This window comes from Anopheles stephensi, chromosome 3 (assembly GCF_013141755.1).
Source record: "Anopheles stephensi strain Indian chromosome 3, UCI_ANSTEP_V1.0, whole genome shotgun sequence".
In the NCBI taxonomy this organism is placed as follows: Eukaryota; Metazoa; Arthropoda; class Insecta; order Diptera; family Culicidae; genus Anopheles; species Anopheles stephensi.
In genome coordinates this window covers 41,666,945-41,685,729 of record NC_050203.1, presented here as the reverse complement: position 1 = coordinate 41,685,729, position 18,785 = coordinate 41,666,945, and the positions used below count along the sequence as shown (strand labels likewise).

The window sequence follows — 18,785 nt, the reverse complement described above, 5'->3', positions numbered from 1 at the left end:
TTCGTTCGTTGGGGATCGCCGGTGATCGTTCAATCATAAAAGGCACAGCTTTCATCGTCGAGCACACCGCGCGCGCTCTGCAAATGTGAAGAAACGAGGACGTCATCACGTCATTGTCACAACGAAGCATAATGAGGATGTACTTCGTTTACGCGTGTGGTATATGGCTGCCAGCGGTTTCGGTTTCGGCTCTACCGCGACTATAATCTCGCAAATGCAAACCGTTGCTCAGCGTGACTGATATGTTCCTCCACACGCGGGCTATCTCTTCAGCTCTGTATCGTGTTCTTAGCAGTGCTGCAGGAATGTAACGTTAAGCAGGCAGATAAACGAATTTAAAAGCGCTGGACATTTTCAAAAAATATAAATGCAGTAAGAACAGTTTTAAAAAGTCACATGCTACAGCCTCAGTACAACCTATCAAGCCTATTTCCCTTGGCTTAGCAGATTTCATTGCGTGCGTGTGCCCTGTATTACACAACGCTTATCAAAAACATGTTAATGAACCAATTTCATGTTGAATAACTCATTGACCAGAGCAGCTTGACGGCTTGAGCTTGAGTCAAGCACGGAGAGTAGGCGCACACAACCCAACGACACACACACACACAAGCTATTTCATTTATCACAAGGTGATTGGTCGTAAGTTTAATTGAGTCCATCGGGAAGGTGTACTTAAAAGAACAACAAACCGATCCACACCAACCCAACAGCACGCCCCCATCCCCCCCCCCCAACCCCGCCGTCTGGACCCTTTTGTCAACCTCGTCATCGGCAGTGATAATAATGCGCGATAAGGAAAGAAAAACAAGCAGGTATGCGGGCCGGTGCGGGGGAAAGGGCAGAGATGGGAGTGGGGAGTGTTGCCGGCCGGAAATCGGTTGTCGACGACGGTGTTGGAAAGGAAATGCAGTCTTTTAATTAAGTTCAGCCTACAGCTGCTGCCGGCCGCCCTTATCTTGGAGGAGGCAATTCATTCGTACGTGATTCAAGATGAGCAAACATCGGTACGCATACGCAGGTTCGCGCGCTCGGCGCACTGGGCAGGAAGCAACACCATCTATCTAACGCACTATCAGTTTATCAGCAAAGCAAATTCGTTCGCTCGTACGATTACGTCCGGAATACCCTTTTTCGGGTTAATAATTTAGATAGCAGATTCCCAACTTCCAAGGAGGCCCACACGCATTAGTCTGGCAGGCCCAAAGACACGCGGCCAATCTTACGACGGGGGCTCGTTCTTCAAAACAATCCCAGTTTTCAATGGCAACGTCAATAGTCGCCGAGCAAGAAATGCAACCGTTGACGTACATGCCAGTAGCGGCGTGCGTGCATGTGTGAAGAGTCTTACTTACCTTCACACGGTTAATGGCTTCTCCGCTTCTTGTTGGGGTTGGGTCGCTTGCTCGGTGTTCTGTTTAGCTTCTTGGCAACCGCCGGACGGTGTTGTTTTCCCTCATTTGGCCCCCAAACCACGACGCTACCCTGTGCGAGGGAGACCGTCGTCGTTTGCTCGTCGGAGAAAAGCGTCCGTGCCACACAGCACACACACACACACACACACACACACACACACACGGGGGAGAGACTTTGATTGAGAAAAAGTGGCATCTATTTTTACTCCTCATTACTTCATAAACAAAAATAAGTTTCGGCGTTCGCCCTCTACACACGCGTATGGCGTCGTGATGCTCTGCCAAGCCGTGGCCGCAAGTGCAAATTTTTCTCATCGGAAAATCGGGTTTTCTGTCCCGACCCCACCACCAGCACCCAATGGACTTCCTCTCAAATCCAGCCTTTCTAGCTTGTTTACGTTGACGATAAAGGTGGAGGAATTGAACAAAGTGTGCAAATATTATAATTTTGGAGTGTGTAATCGTGGGAAAATGAAACTCTAATATTTTTCTACCAACTTTCTCATTTTCAACTACCGAAAGGAACCTAGGGGGAAGAGATGGATCTAAGGATGCCCAGTCTAAGCGGTGATGTCCAAGCCAAGAGCAACACTTAGGATTTCGGATGGCATATGCTACAAAATTGGGGGGATTATAGAGTTCAGCGAATATCTCTTGCTATTTAACAAAGAAATGGCTTTAATAAGGTCTTGGGAGAACCGTCATTAGAAGGACACACGAAGGATCTCGCCTTTGATGTGTTTCAGACGGTCTCTACGACCAGAAGACACATTGCACGCTCAAGCTACGATAAAGTGATGCCGTTTATGATAATCTATAAATGGTCATAATAAATGGCAGGATTATCAGTAGCTAGTACCTTCAACTTGAAAGAATACTCTTTGGAACCAAGATCGCTAAAAAAATCAACAAATTACTCTACACAAAAAGAACTAATTGACTAAAGACATTGACATCATTCTTTATATTATCTAGCAGTTCCTAGATATTCTTTTTTCAATATTTTGTTCACATCGAAAAGTAGTGCGCTCACCACTAAATGTTTCACCAACTAGGTCTCTGTTAGACGAATCTCCGGAATCAAGGACATGGGTGTACAGTTTAATGAAGGCCCCGCGCTCTGGAGAGCAGGGTTTTAGGTTTTATCAGGTATCTTCTAAAAGACTTTGTTGTGGCCAATCGTCAGATTGGTGTTGAAGTAATCCACCGAGAATCCAAGAATTGATTTATTCTAGAGTTCTTTTATCAGATTTACCAATTGCAAGATCCTTAAAGCTAGGTCGTATCAGCATTTCCTTGATGTGGGGATAGGTTTCGGTTGTTGGGGTGTGTAATCTCTAGCCATTCGTGGATCTTTTTTTTCCTAATCCACCCTTAATCGCCTATCTCCACTACGCTTGGTCTGAACTATTATCGTTGATTTATCTCTAAATTTCTTTTCACTGTCTCTAATGTGTTATGGGGACTGTCAAAGTGGTCGAAATCCTTTATTAGTTGGACGTGATCTACGAGGATATGAACAAAATCGGGAGCAGTTGTTGACACATTTTTACATACAAGCAAAAACAAGCTCGCCTAAGGAGACCATTTATTCAAACGGAATGCGACTGTATATTTTTCTTTATAAACTGCCTGTGAATACACGCGCTTGACTGCGTTTCACATCTTGTAATTTCTATCACTTTAGATAACGCATCAACTATGGGCGATTGTGTTCGACTGCGGCCTGGTCAGAAGTACTGGTAGTAAGATTTGATTTCAAGATCATGGGTAGGACATTCGAGGGGTTTCTGAATAAATTCCTTACTTTCTTTCCATTCGCCAAACTTATCGGTAACTTGATTTTATTGATCAATTGATTTCTCATTTTAATGAGCCAATCTGTTTGAAACAAGCAATCGTTGCCATAGTCCTATACTCAGTAGCATGGGGTAACATAGGCACCACATACTTACAACTGGACCGCACGCATGGAGCGTATTAAAAAAGGTAATCAGATTAGCTATTTCAATACTACGGTGTTATATGGATCAGTCTCCGACATATGAAATCAGATAGTTTTTACTGGGTCTGCAGATCGTGGATATAGAGATGAAAGGTAAAAAAGCTGCAAGCCGAGCCTCTATTAAAGAAGGATTTATATGCTCCCAACCAGGCCCTACGACCTCGTAATGAATTGATAATGGGACTCATGCCCCTTGTTATGTGTTCGGCTTAGTTTTCAGTGCTTAGTATCGCATAGGCCACACAATTAGATAATTACTTCCTGTAACTGTAAGATAGTTTAAGCATTACTGACTTGTGTATTAACTTCTGGTAACTTCCTTACTTGCAAAACAACGGGTTTTATCAACCAGGCCCAACCAAAACCAAGTCTCCAAATTCACTGACACGCATACAAGCGTCGTTCTCTTCCTGTCTGATCCATACACTTCCTGTCGCCCTCCATACAGGTGTAAAACTACATAAGGGACATGTAGGATAAGAGAGTGGGCCCTGTGTCGGCACTGTACGTGTGTGTGTGTGTGTGTGCAACCCCTGCAACAACACATTCTGCATAAGAAGAACGCGTTGAGAGTTCATCGTTGACAGCGTCGGTGCGTGGTTGGCGCGTCGCCTTGCGCAAGCGAGTGGAGATTAAAATGATGCGCATGCCCGCGCAAAATACGCCAATAAGCTGTATATACTCTGTGTGGCGCGAAGGCTTGTAAATCATCGCAACAATGTTGCATGCAAATGAGATTCCAAACATCCTCTCCGCGGCCAACGAATGTTTTGATATCTCATGTTTCTCCGACTGCTCCCGATTTCGATTCTTGCACCGTGCTGTGGCTCCTCTGCAATGCTGCACTGCTGCCGCTTCTTTCCCATCACGTTTGTGCCCTTCATTGCGTTTTTGATTGCGTTTATGCGTATTATTTGGGATGTGTTTTTTTTTTGTTTCGTCCGCTTGGAAGCTTCGTTTTTCCAACGCTAACGGGGACGGCTTACGGCAATCCAATCCAGCGGTAGCATTAATGATCACAAAAGCATCGCATCTGGAGGATGAAGAGTATGCGCGCGGGATAAAATGTCTCTTTAAAGGCATGCCCCGGTGTACGCGGGGCAGATATACGACACCAAAATGTGGAGACGCACGAAAACCCACGTGTGATCAAATGCATGCCAAAGTGTGTTGGTGTTTGACAGAGTGAGAGGCATATTGTACCGGATAAGGTTGGCCGAAGGAATCTATGTATTCCGGAGGAGGTTAGAGTGTGATTAATTGAATCACTTTTTGCGACTTTAGATTAACCGACTTAGTCGTTGGAGATGCTTTGTCTTTCAAGTTGACAATATGGTGATAATGCATCAATCTTCAACACTACAACGATCCTACAATTTCGTCCGTTCGCGAGAATCTGGTCGGAGTATCTAACATTTCGGATCTATCTCGGGCTTCTGGTATTTTTGGTGGACGCATCTTCGAACAGCTCGTAGAACGATTCTTTCATTGTCCTTCCCCACCATCCAGGGTCAAAACCCGTTCTGAGCATGTTCCTCCCAAACATTAAGAGGCTTCCGTCAGTTTAGGACACAGTCCATGTTTCTGAGGCTTATGTGAGTACTGAGACTATAGTATGACCGGTTAAAAACCAACGTATAACCGGAGTATGAACTTTTGGATGACTTTGAAGGTAATTGCTAACCCGAGGTTTGCTGTTGCTGAAGGATTGAGCCTTCGGTAGGCTTTTGCTACATTGGAGAGCCTAAAGCCAACGATGTTTATGTTATCGAAGTATACGAGATTCTAGATTGATAGATGATGATCCCCGAAGAGGATATAGGCAAGCCTATCTCCTCCCTGGCGCAGGCCCCTAAAGCTTTCCATGAGCTTTCCAAGCTTTCCATTCTTGGTAAATTTTGTTGGGGATTCCAAATGAGCACATCCTGCCGGCTATCCCGTTGGCCATCTACCATCTTCTCCAAGATTTCCCACATGGTGCAGATCTGAGCAGTGATTGATTTTCTGTTTCAAAATGCATTCTGCTTGCTTCCAACTATTTCTTCGTCGACCGGACAACTCGATCTTGCAATATCAGAGAGAAAATCTTGTAGCTGGTATTCAACACCGTAACACCGCTGTAGTTACTGCTCTCTAGCCTTCCTCCAGTCTTGCATATCGGATAGATGCTGCCAAGATTTCAATAGCTTAGCATTTTTAAATTTTCTCCCAAAACTCACTAATAATTTTAATAAACCAAAATCCCAAAATCATCGTATGTTCAAAGTATTGTCTACCAACGAAAAACAAAACTTACACATTATTATAGAACATTCGACCACTGACAAGCGTTGTATGAATCAACACAGCAATACAGCAGTAACACGGCGAGCAAGGGCGCAACCAACAGTGCACGCGCGCGCATCTCGCTGCATTGTGGGCAACAATTAAACATTCCGTGCACGGGAAACGCGTCACCTTCTTTTTACAAAGGTAGCCGAAAGCCGCCGGACCGACCGGATGCAACACCATCACCGTTCGCCCATTTCAATCGTGACGGTTTTGCTGTCCATTTGTGCGACGGCGGCTAATATGTTGACCGGTAAGGACCGCGACACGGATGCGAAAACAATGGACGGGTGGCGTAAATATTTATTGTGCCACCAAAAGCCAAAAAAATAATTATTAATTGTTTTTGACGCTAGACAGTATGGAGCGAACGGTTTCATCGTGATCTACAAGCGATGAATGAAGCAGCGCGGTTGGGCGCAAAAATGAAAGATCGTCTGTTAAACCCTGTTTTTTGGAGAAAAAACATTGCTTCTGAACATATGGTATATTTTTTAAATAGCAACAAGGGAAGGTTTATGTTTTGAAGGCTTTTATCCTTATCGTGATTTTTATTGATGCATACGGCTCACGTTACGGAACATTTTTTTCTTCAACTCTTTAGTCGAGTGAAGCTTTCAACGTGGGCTTTGCGACCGATTAACATTGCAAGGAGGAAGCTCTTGCGTTGCATTTCTGGTAACTAAGAGCACCTACACAAATAGTAGTCCGATGGCGGAGACTTTCACTTCGCCTGTCTTGTTACATCTGGAGCGAATGCGTAGGAACACCACCACTCCGCCAACGCAGTTTCCAGACGAGAACGGTAGACTACATCACACCAGAAGGTTCCGACGTCAGTCAGGTATGGAAACGCGAACCAGCCATACGCTCAAACATGAGCAGCGAGCAATTTAAGACAATAAAAGTAACATTGTACCAAAAGTCCACTTGCAAATTTCATCCTACCCTAGCTACGCACATTTCGTCTGGACTCTGGGACGCCTGGATTTTGGACCGATTTTTAACAAAATTGTAACAGCTTCTAGCTACACCAATAGCCACGTGTCCCCAGCCGGTTCAAAGTGTCACCCGCAGACACGCAGACACAGTAGGGTTTGTGCTTGTTGGGTGACATCAGCAGCAGCAACAACCAAAACTGTCGAACCTGGGCTTTATGATCGACGGAAACTTTGCTGACCAACACCCCGGATCGATACGACGGAAACACGCATCATCGCCACCGGTAGGAAGCAAAAATCAATACCGGATGCTCTTTCGCATTCAATTGTTGCTGTGGTTGCTAGAATTTCGAACCGTGTGGGGTTGGAATTTAACACCCCAACCGGAAACGCGACAAGTACGCTTCGGTATGCGCACCCGAGCTTTGCGCAAGCCGATCATTGGCGATTGGTCGGGTCGTCTGTTGCTGACCGGGTCGCTTTGTGGGATTTGCTGCGCTGGCCTAGTGGCGAACGGCTTTAGCATATCATACACCCAGCGAGCGTTGTTTTCACTCGCGCCAAGTATTGCCAAGCGTTTGATAATTGGGTATTGCTTATCATTTACACGCAACTGTAACGAGACAATTCTGTTTTCCACGAACGGTGGAACAATCTTTGTCTAGCGCGGTTGACTAAATGCATATTGTTTATTTGCTTAGAAGGACCTATATTTAACTTTGAGTTTTGGCCGGCTTGTTGACTATCTAAGATTTGGATTATGAGTAGCGGGGGCCCTGTGCAATAGACGAGTCATCGTCGGTTCGTTCGTCCAACTCTTCTATTTTACTAGTTAAATCCGATTCAATTCAAAGTACTTTTTGCCAGCCGAATCCTCATCCGAAGTTAGCAGACGAAACGTCCTGTTCAGTTTTGCCTGATATAACATCGCCATTAAAGCTTGCAACATTTTATTCACAAAAAATACATTACTTTACCAGGAACAACCTCGTGGTAGGAAATTCTACCGCGTGCTTACGTACGTTGCTGTAGAGTGAGCAGGAAATTGAATAATGGACGGTTTTTCCTATCATTAAATTTGACCAAATTTAACCTCCCACGTAAACTAAGGCTAGGCAAACAAACATTCGGCGCAGGGATTCAGCGATTTCAAAGCATGTGTGTGTGTGTGTAACAATTCGTAGGTGGTAGTGCCTCTTATGGCTAAAAACAAAAATGAATCTCCATGGATTAACGGTGTGTTTGTATAAGCCTTCACGCTGGAAGTTCATTCATTCTTAGAAATCTTAAAATAACCGACAGCCTCGGCAGCCATTTGCACACCACTTACCCTTCACGCCATACGATACCACGCCGCCACGTCAACAGTTTTGCCAAATCGATCTGTTCGAAACCAGCCTACGTACCAACCAAAATTGATTGCCGTCAAGCCCAGCCCTTACCAAACTTGAGAACCAACACGAGCCGAAGACGAAGAACGGTGCAGTAGCATTTCAAGGGTTGATGGTTTCATAATTCAAAGCCACAAATAAGCGGAGGCGAGATAATATTACTACACTCAGAAATGTACTACTTGAACACTGATTTAGTTGTGATATTTGTGTACGTTGCGGTAAAGATAATTGAACAAGCAATGCTATGTACCACTTACCTTGTCCGTTCTTCAATTAGATACATTTTCTCCATTTTCTAAATCAAATGTCGGCGGCGCTGTGTTTCAATTTGCATCTTCATTTTTATACGTTTTGCAAACAGGCAGACTGTGTTATGGTAGTACTTGTTCCAGCGTAAACGAGGGCTTTTGGAGGAATTTTGATGCTTCCTTTTCAATGAGAATATTTTGCTGTCATTTGTTTGGGTTCGTTTGTTTGAAAATAAGCATTTCTTTTGGCATGCCACGTTACTTCAACTGTTGTTATGTGGACCGTTTAAACACTTTGCAATATTATTGCATCATTTTAAATAGAACTGATGATTGATTATTGCAATTATTGATATACCTGTTGATGGGATTGGCATAAATATGTAAAAAAAAGTTTGTTTGTGGAAATATGGGAAACCAATAAATATGGAGAATGAAAATGACGTTCTGCTGAATTCAATACCGAACAAAAATTAACGTTAAAAATCAAACCTTTCAATTGCATTCGACAGACAGACGCTCGCACGCCACACACCAAAGAGACTAGCAACAATGCATGACTGTGACTGTTTCTGTTGTTGTAAATCACAATTTAAATACAACATAACGGTTAGAATTTTCACGAATATCTGTTCGGGTGTGCTCGTACCGGATAAAGGATTAAAAAAGGTACCAAATCTCGAAGCAAATATTCAAATACGTGTTCAAACAAACAAAAAATTGACGCACGAAATAAAACCATGAAAAACAGACATCAAAACACCCTCTCTCTACAAAATCTGGAAGGTTTTCTTCAGTTCCACCATTAGCGTCCAGTCGGATTTCAAAAGATCATCCCGGAAGTAATCCTTGCACGCATCGATACTTTGACGGGAAATCTGAAATGAAATATTAAGAAAAAGAAGGAAAGTATGAAAATTTTACACTGTGGCAGATAAAAGGTTTGGTCTGATATTAAAGCATGCTCAACCCTTGCTGATGTCAAAGAGCGCGAACAAAGGGTTGCACAACAGCGTTATTCATTGACTAAATTTTATTGATTGACCTTTCGCATCCGCATGTGCGCAGTCCTTGAACTGAAAGGATGCTTTTCAATGGAGTGGAGGAGCATGATAGTTACTGTTGTTTGACTTCGCGGTTGATATTTTATCTTTAAAGGGCTCTTTTCTATACATTTTGTGTGAAGTATAAAAATATTTTCTTCATCATCTTCATCAAGTCTCTCTTTGTCTTCTTGGTCTAACGACCTCTGCTGCTATTCCATGGCTTATTAGACTTAATGATAGCACGTAGTTGGATAGTAAGGCCTAACTACGGGGGAACGGGCCGGATGGGATTTGAACCTCGGCGCCGATGTCGCCACCCGTTCTACCTCTATGTGAATAATTCATCGAAAATATGTTTTCAACACGTAAATTTTGGGGTAATCTGTTTGAACTAGATTTGCAATGCAAAATATCGATCCATATGCCTGATTGATTGTTATAAAAAATACTCAAAAGTATAATGATAACATCCAGAAGGAAACCGACGGATGCCAACTATAATTATTACTACGCCTTTATCTACAGCAAAAAGGCTGATAGCAAATCTTATTTTAATACAATTGCTAAACAAAAACAAAAAAAGACAATAAAACACAGAGCCCATTTTTTCTATTTCCTCTATCCAATTTAACTTTTCATGAGTACAAAAGCAGCAGCATATCCTTCTAACTGGGAAGGTTTGGAGGGGCCAACGATATAAATTGGGTCGAAAAGCTGGTAACGATTGACGTCATATCACAAGCCGCTGCTTTTTGTGCGATAGCCCTGGTGGAAGCTTTTCCAAAATTTCCCAACCCTACCACCGTACCAGCCTCCGTCGTCGCGATTGCATCATACCACAACGCCAACCACCACCATTCGCTACCGGAATCGTTTAGCTCGACGTCACAACTTGTGATCCACAACATTCCAACAAGCCCGCGACACGTGTTTCCATTCCGTAGCACCCTGGCGGAACCCAGACCCAACCCAGCGCTATGTATCTAACGGAGCTGGAAAAAGGTCGGTACTCGCTGCATATAACAGCAGCTCGGTGTAAATGGGCTCCTTCAGCTGGTAGTACATAGTGGCTGGTGTTGCGCTGGTGTTATGTAGTGCTTGCGGAGCAGAACATAGCGAACCAAGCCCACCAGAAAGCAGGCTACCTCCTGCATGTTGCTGCGTTCTTGCTAGCTGAGCTTAATATTTGTGGTAGGGAAACGGCAAACCACACAACGGCAAGCCATTTCTACCAGCTCGGAACTGAACCTGGTGCTGGTTCGTTAGCAGCCGGAGTTAGGCGCGAATGTTGGAGAAAGCGGGATCTCTCTGCATAGCGTGATGGAAGGCACGACGCGGTTCAATGAATGGTGTGCGAAAGAGAGCCACTCGGCAGGACAGTCGTGGAGTGGTACATACACTCAGTCCCATGGCTCTGGGATTATGTACTGCGTTCGGAAGGGAAGAAGGCTCCCGAAACTGCTATCCCGACCGTACGGTGCGCTGATGGGGTCGGAGAAGGAAGATTTGTGATGCGAACTCGCTCGTTGTTCGAAAAATCGATAAAGTCCTGGGTAACGTGCCCGTGAAAGTAGGTCACTGGGATACGACGGCTGCACATTTCTTTAACGCCTGATTTTATGCTGTATGAATGAATTTACCCGTTACCAACGGGACATTCCCATTCAATACGAGTTTTTCAAACATTTTTTGATAAATGCACAACCACAACACGTCTATTAAAGAAGTGATAAGCGATAAACGTACTAGAAAGCACGCAGCTTCTAATGAAAATCTTTTGCTCTCAAGAAAAATACATATTAAAAGCAAGGTATTTATTTGCACCGATTCCACTGGTATATGACATTCGCTTAACGGTGAATGAACGAGAATTCCAACTTCATTCGGTGTTCTGCAGAAGTATATGCTTTCGCTGTATCCTGTGGTGCTTTAGCGTACACAGTTTTATGTGGGGGAAATATAACGACCAGGACCCCGGAGTGGTGATGGTAATGTACAACAGGTCGAGCTATTTTTAGCACCAAAGCCACAACCCTGAGCTGTGTGGTGAGGGGGAAGACAACCGATGAAACTGGTCCTGGATAAGAGATATATCCCGTTATAACGAGGCACTTGGGGTGGGTCCAGTTTCAAATCGTTTCTGCCTACCAGAGCAAACTTACCTTGGAAACGCAAAACAACAAGGATCGGGGGAGAGGTTGAACGAATATAAATAAGACACAGCGGAGCCATGGCGGATATTTTTAGCTCTGAGCCAACCAGCCCGGCCCCCGATGCCAAGCCTGCTATGTCAAACGAGCCTCCCTAATGCATCGTTCCCGTCGAAAAATGCGGGCTTCCCTGGATCGGTAAGCCAGCCATTCTTCGGTGGTGTGCTCAATGTTCCCTATGTGTTCAATGCCCACCGTGGTCCGAAGTGCGGTGAGCCTTCAGGATACGGCCTTGAAAGTGGCGTAGCTGGGGGAGATATACTGGCCCACAGGATAAATTCTCATCCCGGAACCGAACCCCAACCTTCAATTCCCGAAATTAGGTCAACAATGACGTCAATGGAACAAACTAGGATATGTTTGAATGGAAAGGGCGTTTGGGCTTTTAGCATACACACATCAACGTATACTTTTCATAATGCTTTCCGAGAGGCACTTTCAAAAATAATTCTATCCACAGGAAAATAAGACTGCAATGATAAATATTCTAAAACTTTGGTAAACTATCATTCCAGTAGCACCAATTAGACCAATTTGCCTTCTTTCGATGGTTTTTTGGACAATTTAATAATGCATCCTTCTGAGGTCAGTTTTAAATTCATTTAGATTATACAGACTTAACAGTGCACTGTATCTGTTGTTTTCCGTAAACTGTAAAGCACAGCTTGGACACCTGCATATCCTTATACAATACGAATATGTCAGATTGTCGGTAAGGTTTCCCTTACAACACTTCCTCTTTTGATGTGTGGGCAAATCACCTACGGTCATGACATTACAGTCGCTTTCAACTAAATATTCACTGAATTTAATTAATTGTTGGATGTTATACTTTATTTTGATATTCAGCTACCATCACTAGTAAAGCATGCATTGCACAATTGTAATTGAAGCAAGACCATGAAATTCCATTAAAGTCAAGCTGAATGAATTAGTATGCAAGCTACTACTAAAGCCTTCGCCTTAAAGTTCCAGTACGTTTTCAATGCAGGAGTTCATTTTGTTTTTGCTTTTGTTTTAGAAGCTCTATTCACACTAATTACGAATAAATAAATTTGTCTAAAGCCAGTAACTAAAAAATTGTTGAACGAACCATTGCAATACTATCGTGTACTGGGGTTTGCTTGAAATCACTCGCAAGGACGGCAATCACCATACGGCGGACAAACTATTAAATCAAGAGAAATCCAACAAATACTGTGACGTTGGGCAATAGAATAAAACCATTTTCAAATCATTTTTTTAAATACTACTTTCGATACCTATATTAATTATAAAAATAAGTTGGTAAAAACAGGAGGACTTAATCTTAATTCTCTGAATGACCTTATCAGTGAACGCAAATATTATTCAATTATATAAACAAAATCTGCGCATGATATTTTTTTGTTTTGTTTTTAAAAGTATGATAAACCACGATTCAAAAACGAGTTCCTCCTTATTGATACAATGATATCCTCGTTTTTCCAAAATTTTCAACTAAGCTTAACAGCAATAAAATTAAATTGATTCGTTGATTTCAGGCTACATAATCGCACAAAAAAGTTTTCACTTTAAGCCGTCACTATGTAACAAGGCCATATACAAAGCAAAACAGATTCTTAAAGAGTTGTTATATTTGAAATGCCACACTACGCGTCAAATGATCTGAATGGTAGATATTTGAATCATTGAGAGTTTTTTTCTCTTTCGAACGATTGTTGTTGACTTATAATATATCAATATTAAATATTGGACTATATTAGTATTATAGCAAATACTATAGCAAAAACCAATGGGGACAACGATCAGGCAGGAATAGGTAAAAAATTGACGGTTGAAAGCAAATTTAATTATGGGATGAAACAATATTTGCAAGACGAGAAGTAGAAGCTTTTATTTCAAATGATGTTTATTTAGAGAGTCCCAACTCATCCCGCAAACAAAAATGAATGTGACACAGTGTGTGTGTTCTATATTCAAATTTAAATTATTTTTCTACTTCTATATAGTTGTTAGTTTCATATATTCTAATATATTTGAATTTTATGAAAGTTCTCAACACATCCAATGAGCTCTGATCGAAGGAAAAAAGTTGAGTTGTTTGCTCCTACATTGTTAAAGTAAGCTCAATTAGTCATGGCGCGGATTTAATACACGTACAGGTGAAACATCTATTAAAAGTAATAATAAAAAATATATGCCCATTTCAAACACTATTTAACGAATATTTGCTTTTGATATTCGTCAAAGTATCGCATCACTTTGCATGAAGCAGTAACAAAAAGGTTCGCTCTACGGACGAACTGCCAAGCCCCTGTTCAACGTCCTTCCTCACTAGGACACTGCGCATGGCAGCTGTTCGCAGAGAGCAATGTACCCATGGCGTTTCAGTTGTTTGGCTTGCGATTGACGTCATAGTTGAAAGGTAAGGTTGTGTTGCAAAAAACTGCCATCCCATTTCCTCCCTCAAAAGTATTGATTTGTTTTTGATATGCTTTAAAGCTTGCGTGAATGTAACGTCGCAAGGATAGTTGTTTAGTTAAGTTCTTTCGTTTCGATAAGAATATAAATACATTGCCCTAAATATAAGTGTACCTTAAAATAAATTGGCTGTATGCTATGGCATTTCCATTTAGCTTAACAACAATATATGATGTTTTAACCACTAAACATTGTTTTTTTTTCATCAGGCAGTTTATTATACTTTGTTCGGTCGACTCGGTTGTTCTACCGTCTTACCCAAATGAAAGAACAAAGAACCATCAAAATACCTTTATGGGAGCAACCAGAATGCCAGTGAACGCAACTGATGACGTCATTGGTTTCAATCGATAATCGCAAAGGCGTATGCTTCGGTCACGTACTTGTGGACGGAAAAAATGGTTTTATTTATCATTTGGACATGCAATTGAGACATTCCATAAGGCCTGAATATTGAAACAGATCTGTTTAACTTTAATGATTATTACCATTCCTGGTTTTTGTTTTGCTTTAATACATTAAATTTGGTTTGAATTTTAAACCTTATTAATACAATGAAGTAATCTTTATTGAATTTGTACATAATATAACCAATCAGATATACTTCTTTTATTCATGAAGGACGGACGTACGTTATTACTAATCATATATTTTTATATGGATGATTCAAATGCGTTTGTTATAAATTGGAACGCTTTGTATCGATAAATATCTACTCGATACTCGATAGACATGCTGCCAGAATACGGATTCACACATTAATGTCGTTTAAAAGTCAACCTTAAAAATAAAGTTTCTTATCCAAACTCTCACTACTGTTGCTGTCAACGTATTTCATCATCCGTATGATGTAAACTTCCAATTACATAGTTTACAGGCGTTTAGGTATGAAGAATCCTTAAAACTGATGAAGGATGGATTGCACAACGTACAAGCGTTTTCAATGCCAAACTTTAAGTTATTTGACATCGTGGTTTAAAATGCCATATAATAGAGCTATAGTTTTAGATGGCGATAGGTACAAGTCGAGATTTTTAGTTCAGTAAATTGAAACTTCGGCAAATGTGATTAATTAATTAGCATTTAACAACGAACAAAAAAACAGATTAAATAAACAAGTAGTTGAAGGTATCAAGGGCCGGCCTCAGCAAAGGCGTCGATGACCTAATTTGGTTAGCCACCCTGATGACGTCGGTGAGCAGCCTGATCTGGCATCCTAGCACAAGCAACGCAATACACCGATGACGTCAGTAAATGGTGCAACGCATTTTACGTCATCTAAAAGTTCATCCCTACCGGTTGACCTACTATTGCACACGCAATCAGTTTTCCATCAATGCATACCAAATTGTTATTGAAGCAGCATCAATTAGGTTATTAATTTCCTTTTAAACTTCTTAGTTTTTTCTTCAAATGGGTACCACCAGGCGTACGAGACACTAGTTTCGAAGAAATCAATATCACTTTTTAAAAGTAAACCACCAAAATTTGTAACATGTAAATATAACCACGATCATTTACCTCAGCCATCAACAGCAATTCCTCTCGTTGTCTCGTGGCGAGACGTATTTTTACTACCATATCCATATTTTTGGCCACCAAAAAGTTATTTTAATATCGAGAAAGGAGGGGTTTGAAAAATAGGTATGTTATTTTTAACACTCGCCATCGCATTAATGAGGCTGCCCTTTTTCAAATATTAAACCACCCCATGCTACCGAATGCTACCGAAAACATGGGGATGGTATTATTGTTGATGCGGTTGGTACGACCGGCCAGCGAGTAAAACTATACGGACAGGTAACGTTAGCAAAAAGCAGGCGGATGATGCTATTGCCACTCGGGCTTAAAATAAACAACACGCAGCCGCAAAGTGCATTAGAAATCGTGGTTCACAAAAATAGACCCAACAGAAACACATTATTAGAACAAACCACCACAAAAAAAACTTAACAACAGAGCACTGTACGGGAAGAACAGCTGAAAAATACATTTCAAAAGCACACTTCCAACAAGCATGATTATGACTTACCTTACTAACTAACATGTCGGTTTCATCAAAGTGACGACCAAACATTTTCGGTGTTTCGCCCGGGATTGGCTCAATTTTTATGCATACTTCCTGTCCTTTTCGAGCACTTTCAATTTGCTTATGGTTAGCTTCGATGGACGTTACCACGCCAAGATCAGTAAACTGAAACGAAAATTGGGAAAAAGGGAGTAAAATAAATGTAATGTCTACAGGTAGTAGAGAGTTTTTTGCGATTTGCGATTTTTAATTCATCTTTATGTCATCTAACTAATTTGTCCCTTACGGCAGCTCGTTGGCAGCTCAGTATTAGCGGTGCGTGTCTGGAAATGTCTTTTTCCCCCCAGATATGGCATTAAGGCGTTAAATAAAATAATTCATACTCCAATACAATTCTCACAATGATGAACAAACCATTTCACACAACATTTCACTGGATTGTACATTGAGCTGGATTGTATGCATCTTTAAATCAATCCATACTGCCATTACAAGTTTTGAAAATTAGAGTACCTTTGCAGTGGATATTTTACCTCATAAATTGCTTGTAAAGGTTTTAGTAATTAATCCACAACAATCCAGTGCTCAACATCTGGAGACGAACGATTTAGAGGTAAATCAAATCGTTTGCTTTAAATATTCTCTAGCCCTGTGCCCTTTCCGCGTACGCGTACAAGCGTACGCTTTTGCTTCCATTCTCTACCAAACGGCAATCTACGCTGTATTGAATGTTACAACAAACAACCAGAATCGTGACTGCATCATTCATTCATAATTTAAACTCATTCATTCGTTGCTTCCTGTTTGTTGCTCGGTTGAGTGATCGCGTATGACGAACATCAACCATCGTGATACGATTCCGTGGATCAGTTTTACACCTCCTCACTTTGCGCCACGCGACGCAAACTTGTGCCCTGTCCGTTTCCGTTGCAGTTTATAATCGTCGGCCGGACGTGCGCGAAATCGATCAGCAAGAATAGACAGACGGGCGGCGGCGCCCTGGAATGGTGGACGGATGGAAACGCTGACAGCTTTGATCATCATTGCAGCTGTGCGGCAAAACGGCGTTTGTATTAGTCTCAGCAGTTTTATAAAAAGGGGATACAGCACAACTAAAGCCCCGGGTCGGAGAACTTGCATGGAACCCCTTTTTGTCGACTAAGAGGTTTCGAAGTAAATCTCTTTACTTGATGACTTCAACTTTAAATCTGTAATTTTGGATGGTTTCTTAACAATATCATGTCATTGTGCATGTCTCATCTTTAACTGCAGTGTAACATTTAGAATCAAGGTTACCCACGCCCTACAAGAACGCACATATGTGTTAGTAATCGACGCAGGATGTAACACGGACACCACATCAATATAACATACGCATACCGATAGGTTTTGCGCAATGCGCAGTTTCGATTCACACGTAGGAAACGTCGATCAAAGCATTCGAATGAGTTCAGCAATTTTTCTAAATGGCTACGATTAACAAACCGCCCTCTGTTCAACACTTGTGCTTTACTTGCCGATGTACTGAACAAATAGAATTCCGCTCAGAAGAGACACAGAGCATGAAGTTAAGTTTTTCTTTAGTTTAATTGATTCAGTAGGTGAAATTCGGACAACTGTAAAGGCGCGATCTGCTATCTTTACATGAACTCTTATCGAGGACCTCTGGATGTTAACTGACTAGATCCACATCCTTATTATTGATAAAGCTCTTCCCCTGGTATGTAAGTACTCTGATCATCTATTGCTGGTTGTCTTTCCGAGGTTGTTTCTTGGTGGTATTATGTTTATTTGCTAATAGCACAGCTTCAGGAATACCTGTTGAACTTGAATGTCTTTTAGGGAGTCGAGTTGAGATGAACCCGCGTGTCATAACTTCATATCAGTTGCCGCAAGAAACGGCCGATTTTGTAACACAGTTCTAAGTCCACTAAATAGCGTTCGGAATCATTGTTGTGGGATGCAATAACACGTAAACTTTCTGGACAGAAATGCTCCAAAAATGTCAATATCTAGGTGCAAATTTGATTCTTCCAAGAGTCATAGTTTATACTGGAGAATGCTCTAGAAGCTGGAGCAATCTCCTTATCGGTTATCGCTATTAAGTGAATTTAGTTTGTGACGAGCCATATCAATGTCTAACACAAAAAGTAATTCCATTTTATATTATCATTTTAAGAACGAGTTTTTTCTATCCAAAATTGAAAATAATACAAGAGTTTGTTGAAAGCCATTGCGAATGCAACAAGCAATAGAATAACTTTTATGAATGAAATGGACTGCAGCACTATGCACCAATAGGTCGCTGAAAATAAGGGTAAGTTCCTAGCAGAAGACTGCTTCAATATTTTATGAATGAAGTTCACAGTGCCCGGCATTCGCTCACTGTTGTACCGAAACCGTTTGTCCTTAAACATCAAGTACACCCCCGTAAAGGGGAAGGTTTGGTTGGCCTCTAGTTCTCCGAAAAGGAGAGGCTGTTTGCAATTGTATGAGTGGTTTTATCAAACAGAAACATCGTGAACAAAGAAACCAAAGAGAAGGAGAGAGAGAAAGAGAGAGAGAAATGAAATCTGCGGAGAGAAAATTGGAAATCGGAAAAAGTAGAGGAAACTTTTCCACGTAGAGGAAGTTTCAATTTTTCTCTCCAACATTTTTGCGGCTCCCTTGACGGAGAGACTTTCACCATATCTAATTTCTGAATGA

General features: G+C 41.6%; 1 protein-coding gene across 1 annotated transcript in view; it reads right to left on the bottom strand.

Moving 5' to 3' along the window:
* Window positions 1-8,400: 8,400 nt before the first annotated feature.
* The window catches only part of LOC118512300 (eukaryotic translation initiation factor 5B), a 31,402-nt gene continuing 21,017 nt past the window's right edge, over window positions 8,401-18,785 (bottom strand). Inside the window, exons 7-8 of the mRNA XM_036056531.1 lie at window positions 16,083-16,244; window positions 8,401-9,209 (exon numbers count right to left, since the gene is read on the bottom strand). Coding sequence (XP_035912424.1) covers window positions 9,102-9,209; window positions 16,083-16,244 — 270 coding nt within the window. The 3' untranslated portion in view covers window positions 8,401-9,101. The remainder of the gene's footprint in view (window positions 9,210-16,082; window positions 16,245-18,785) is intronic.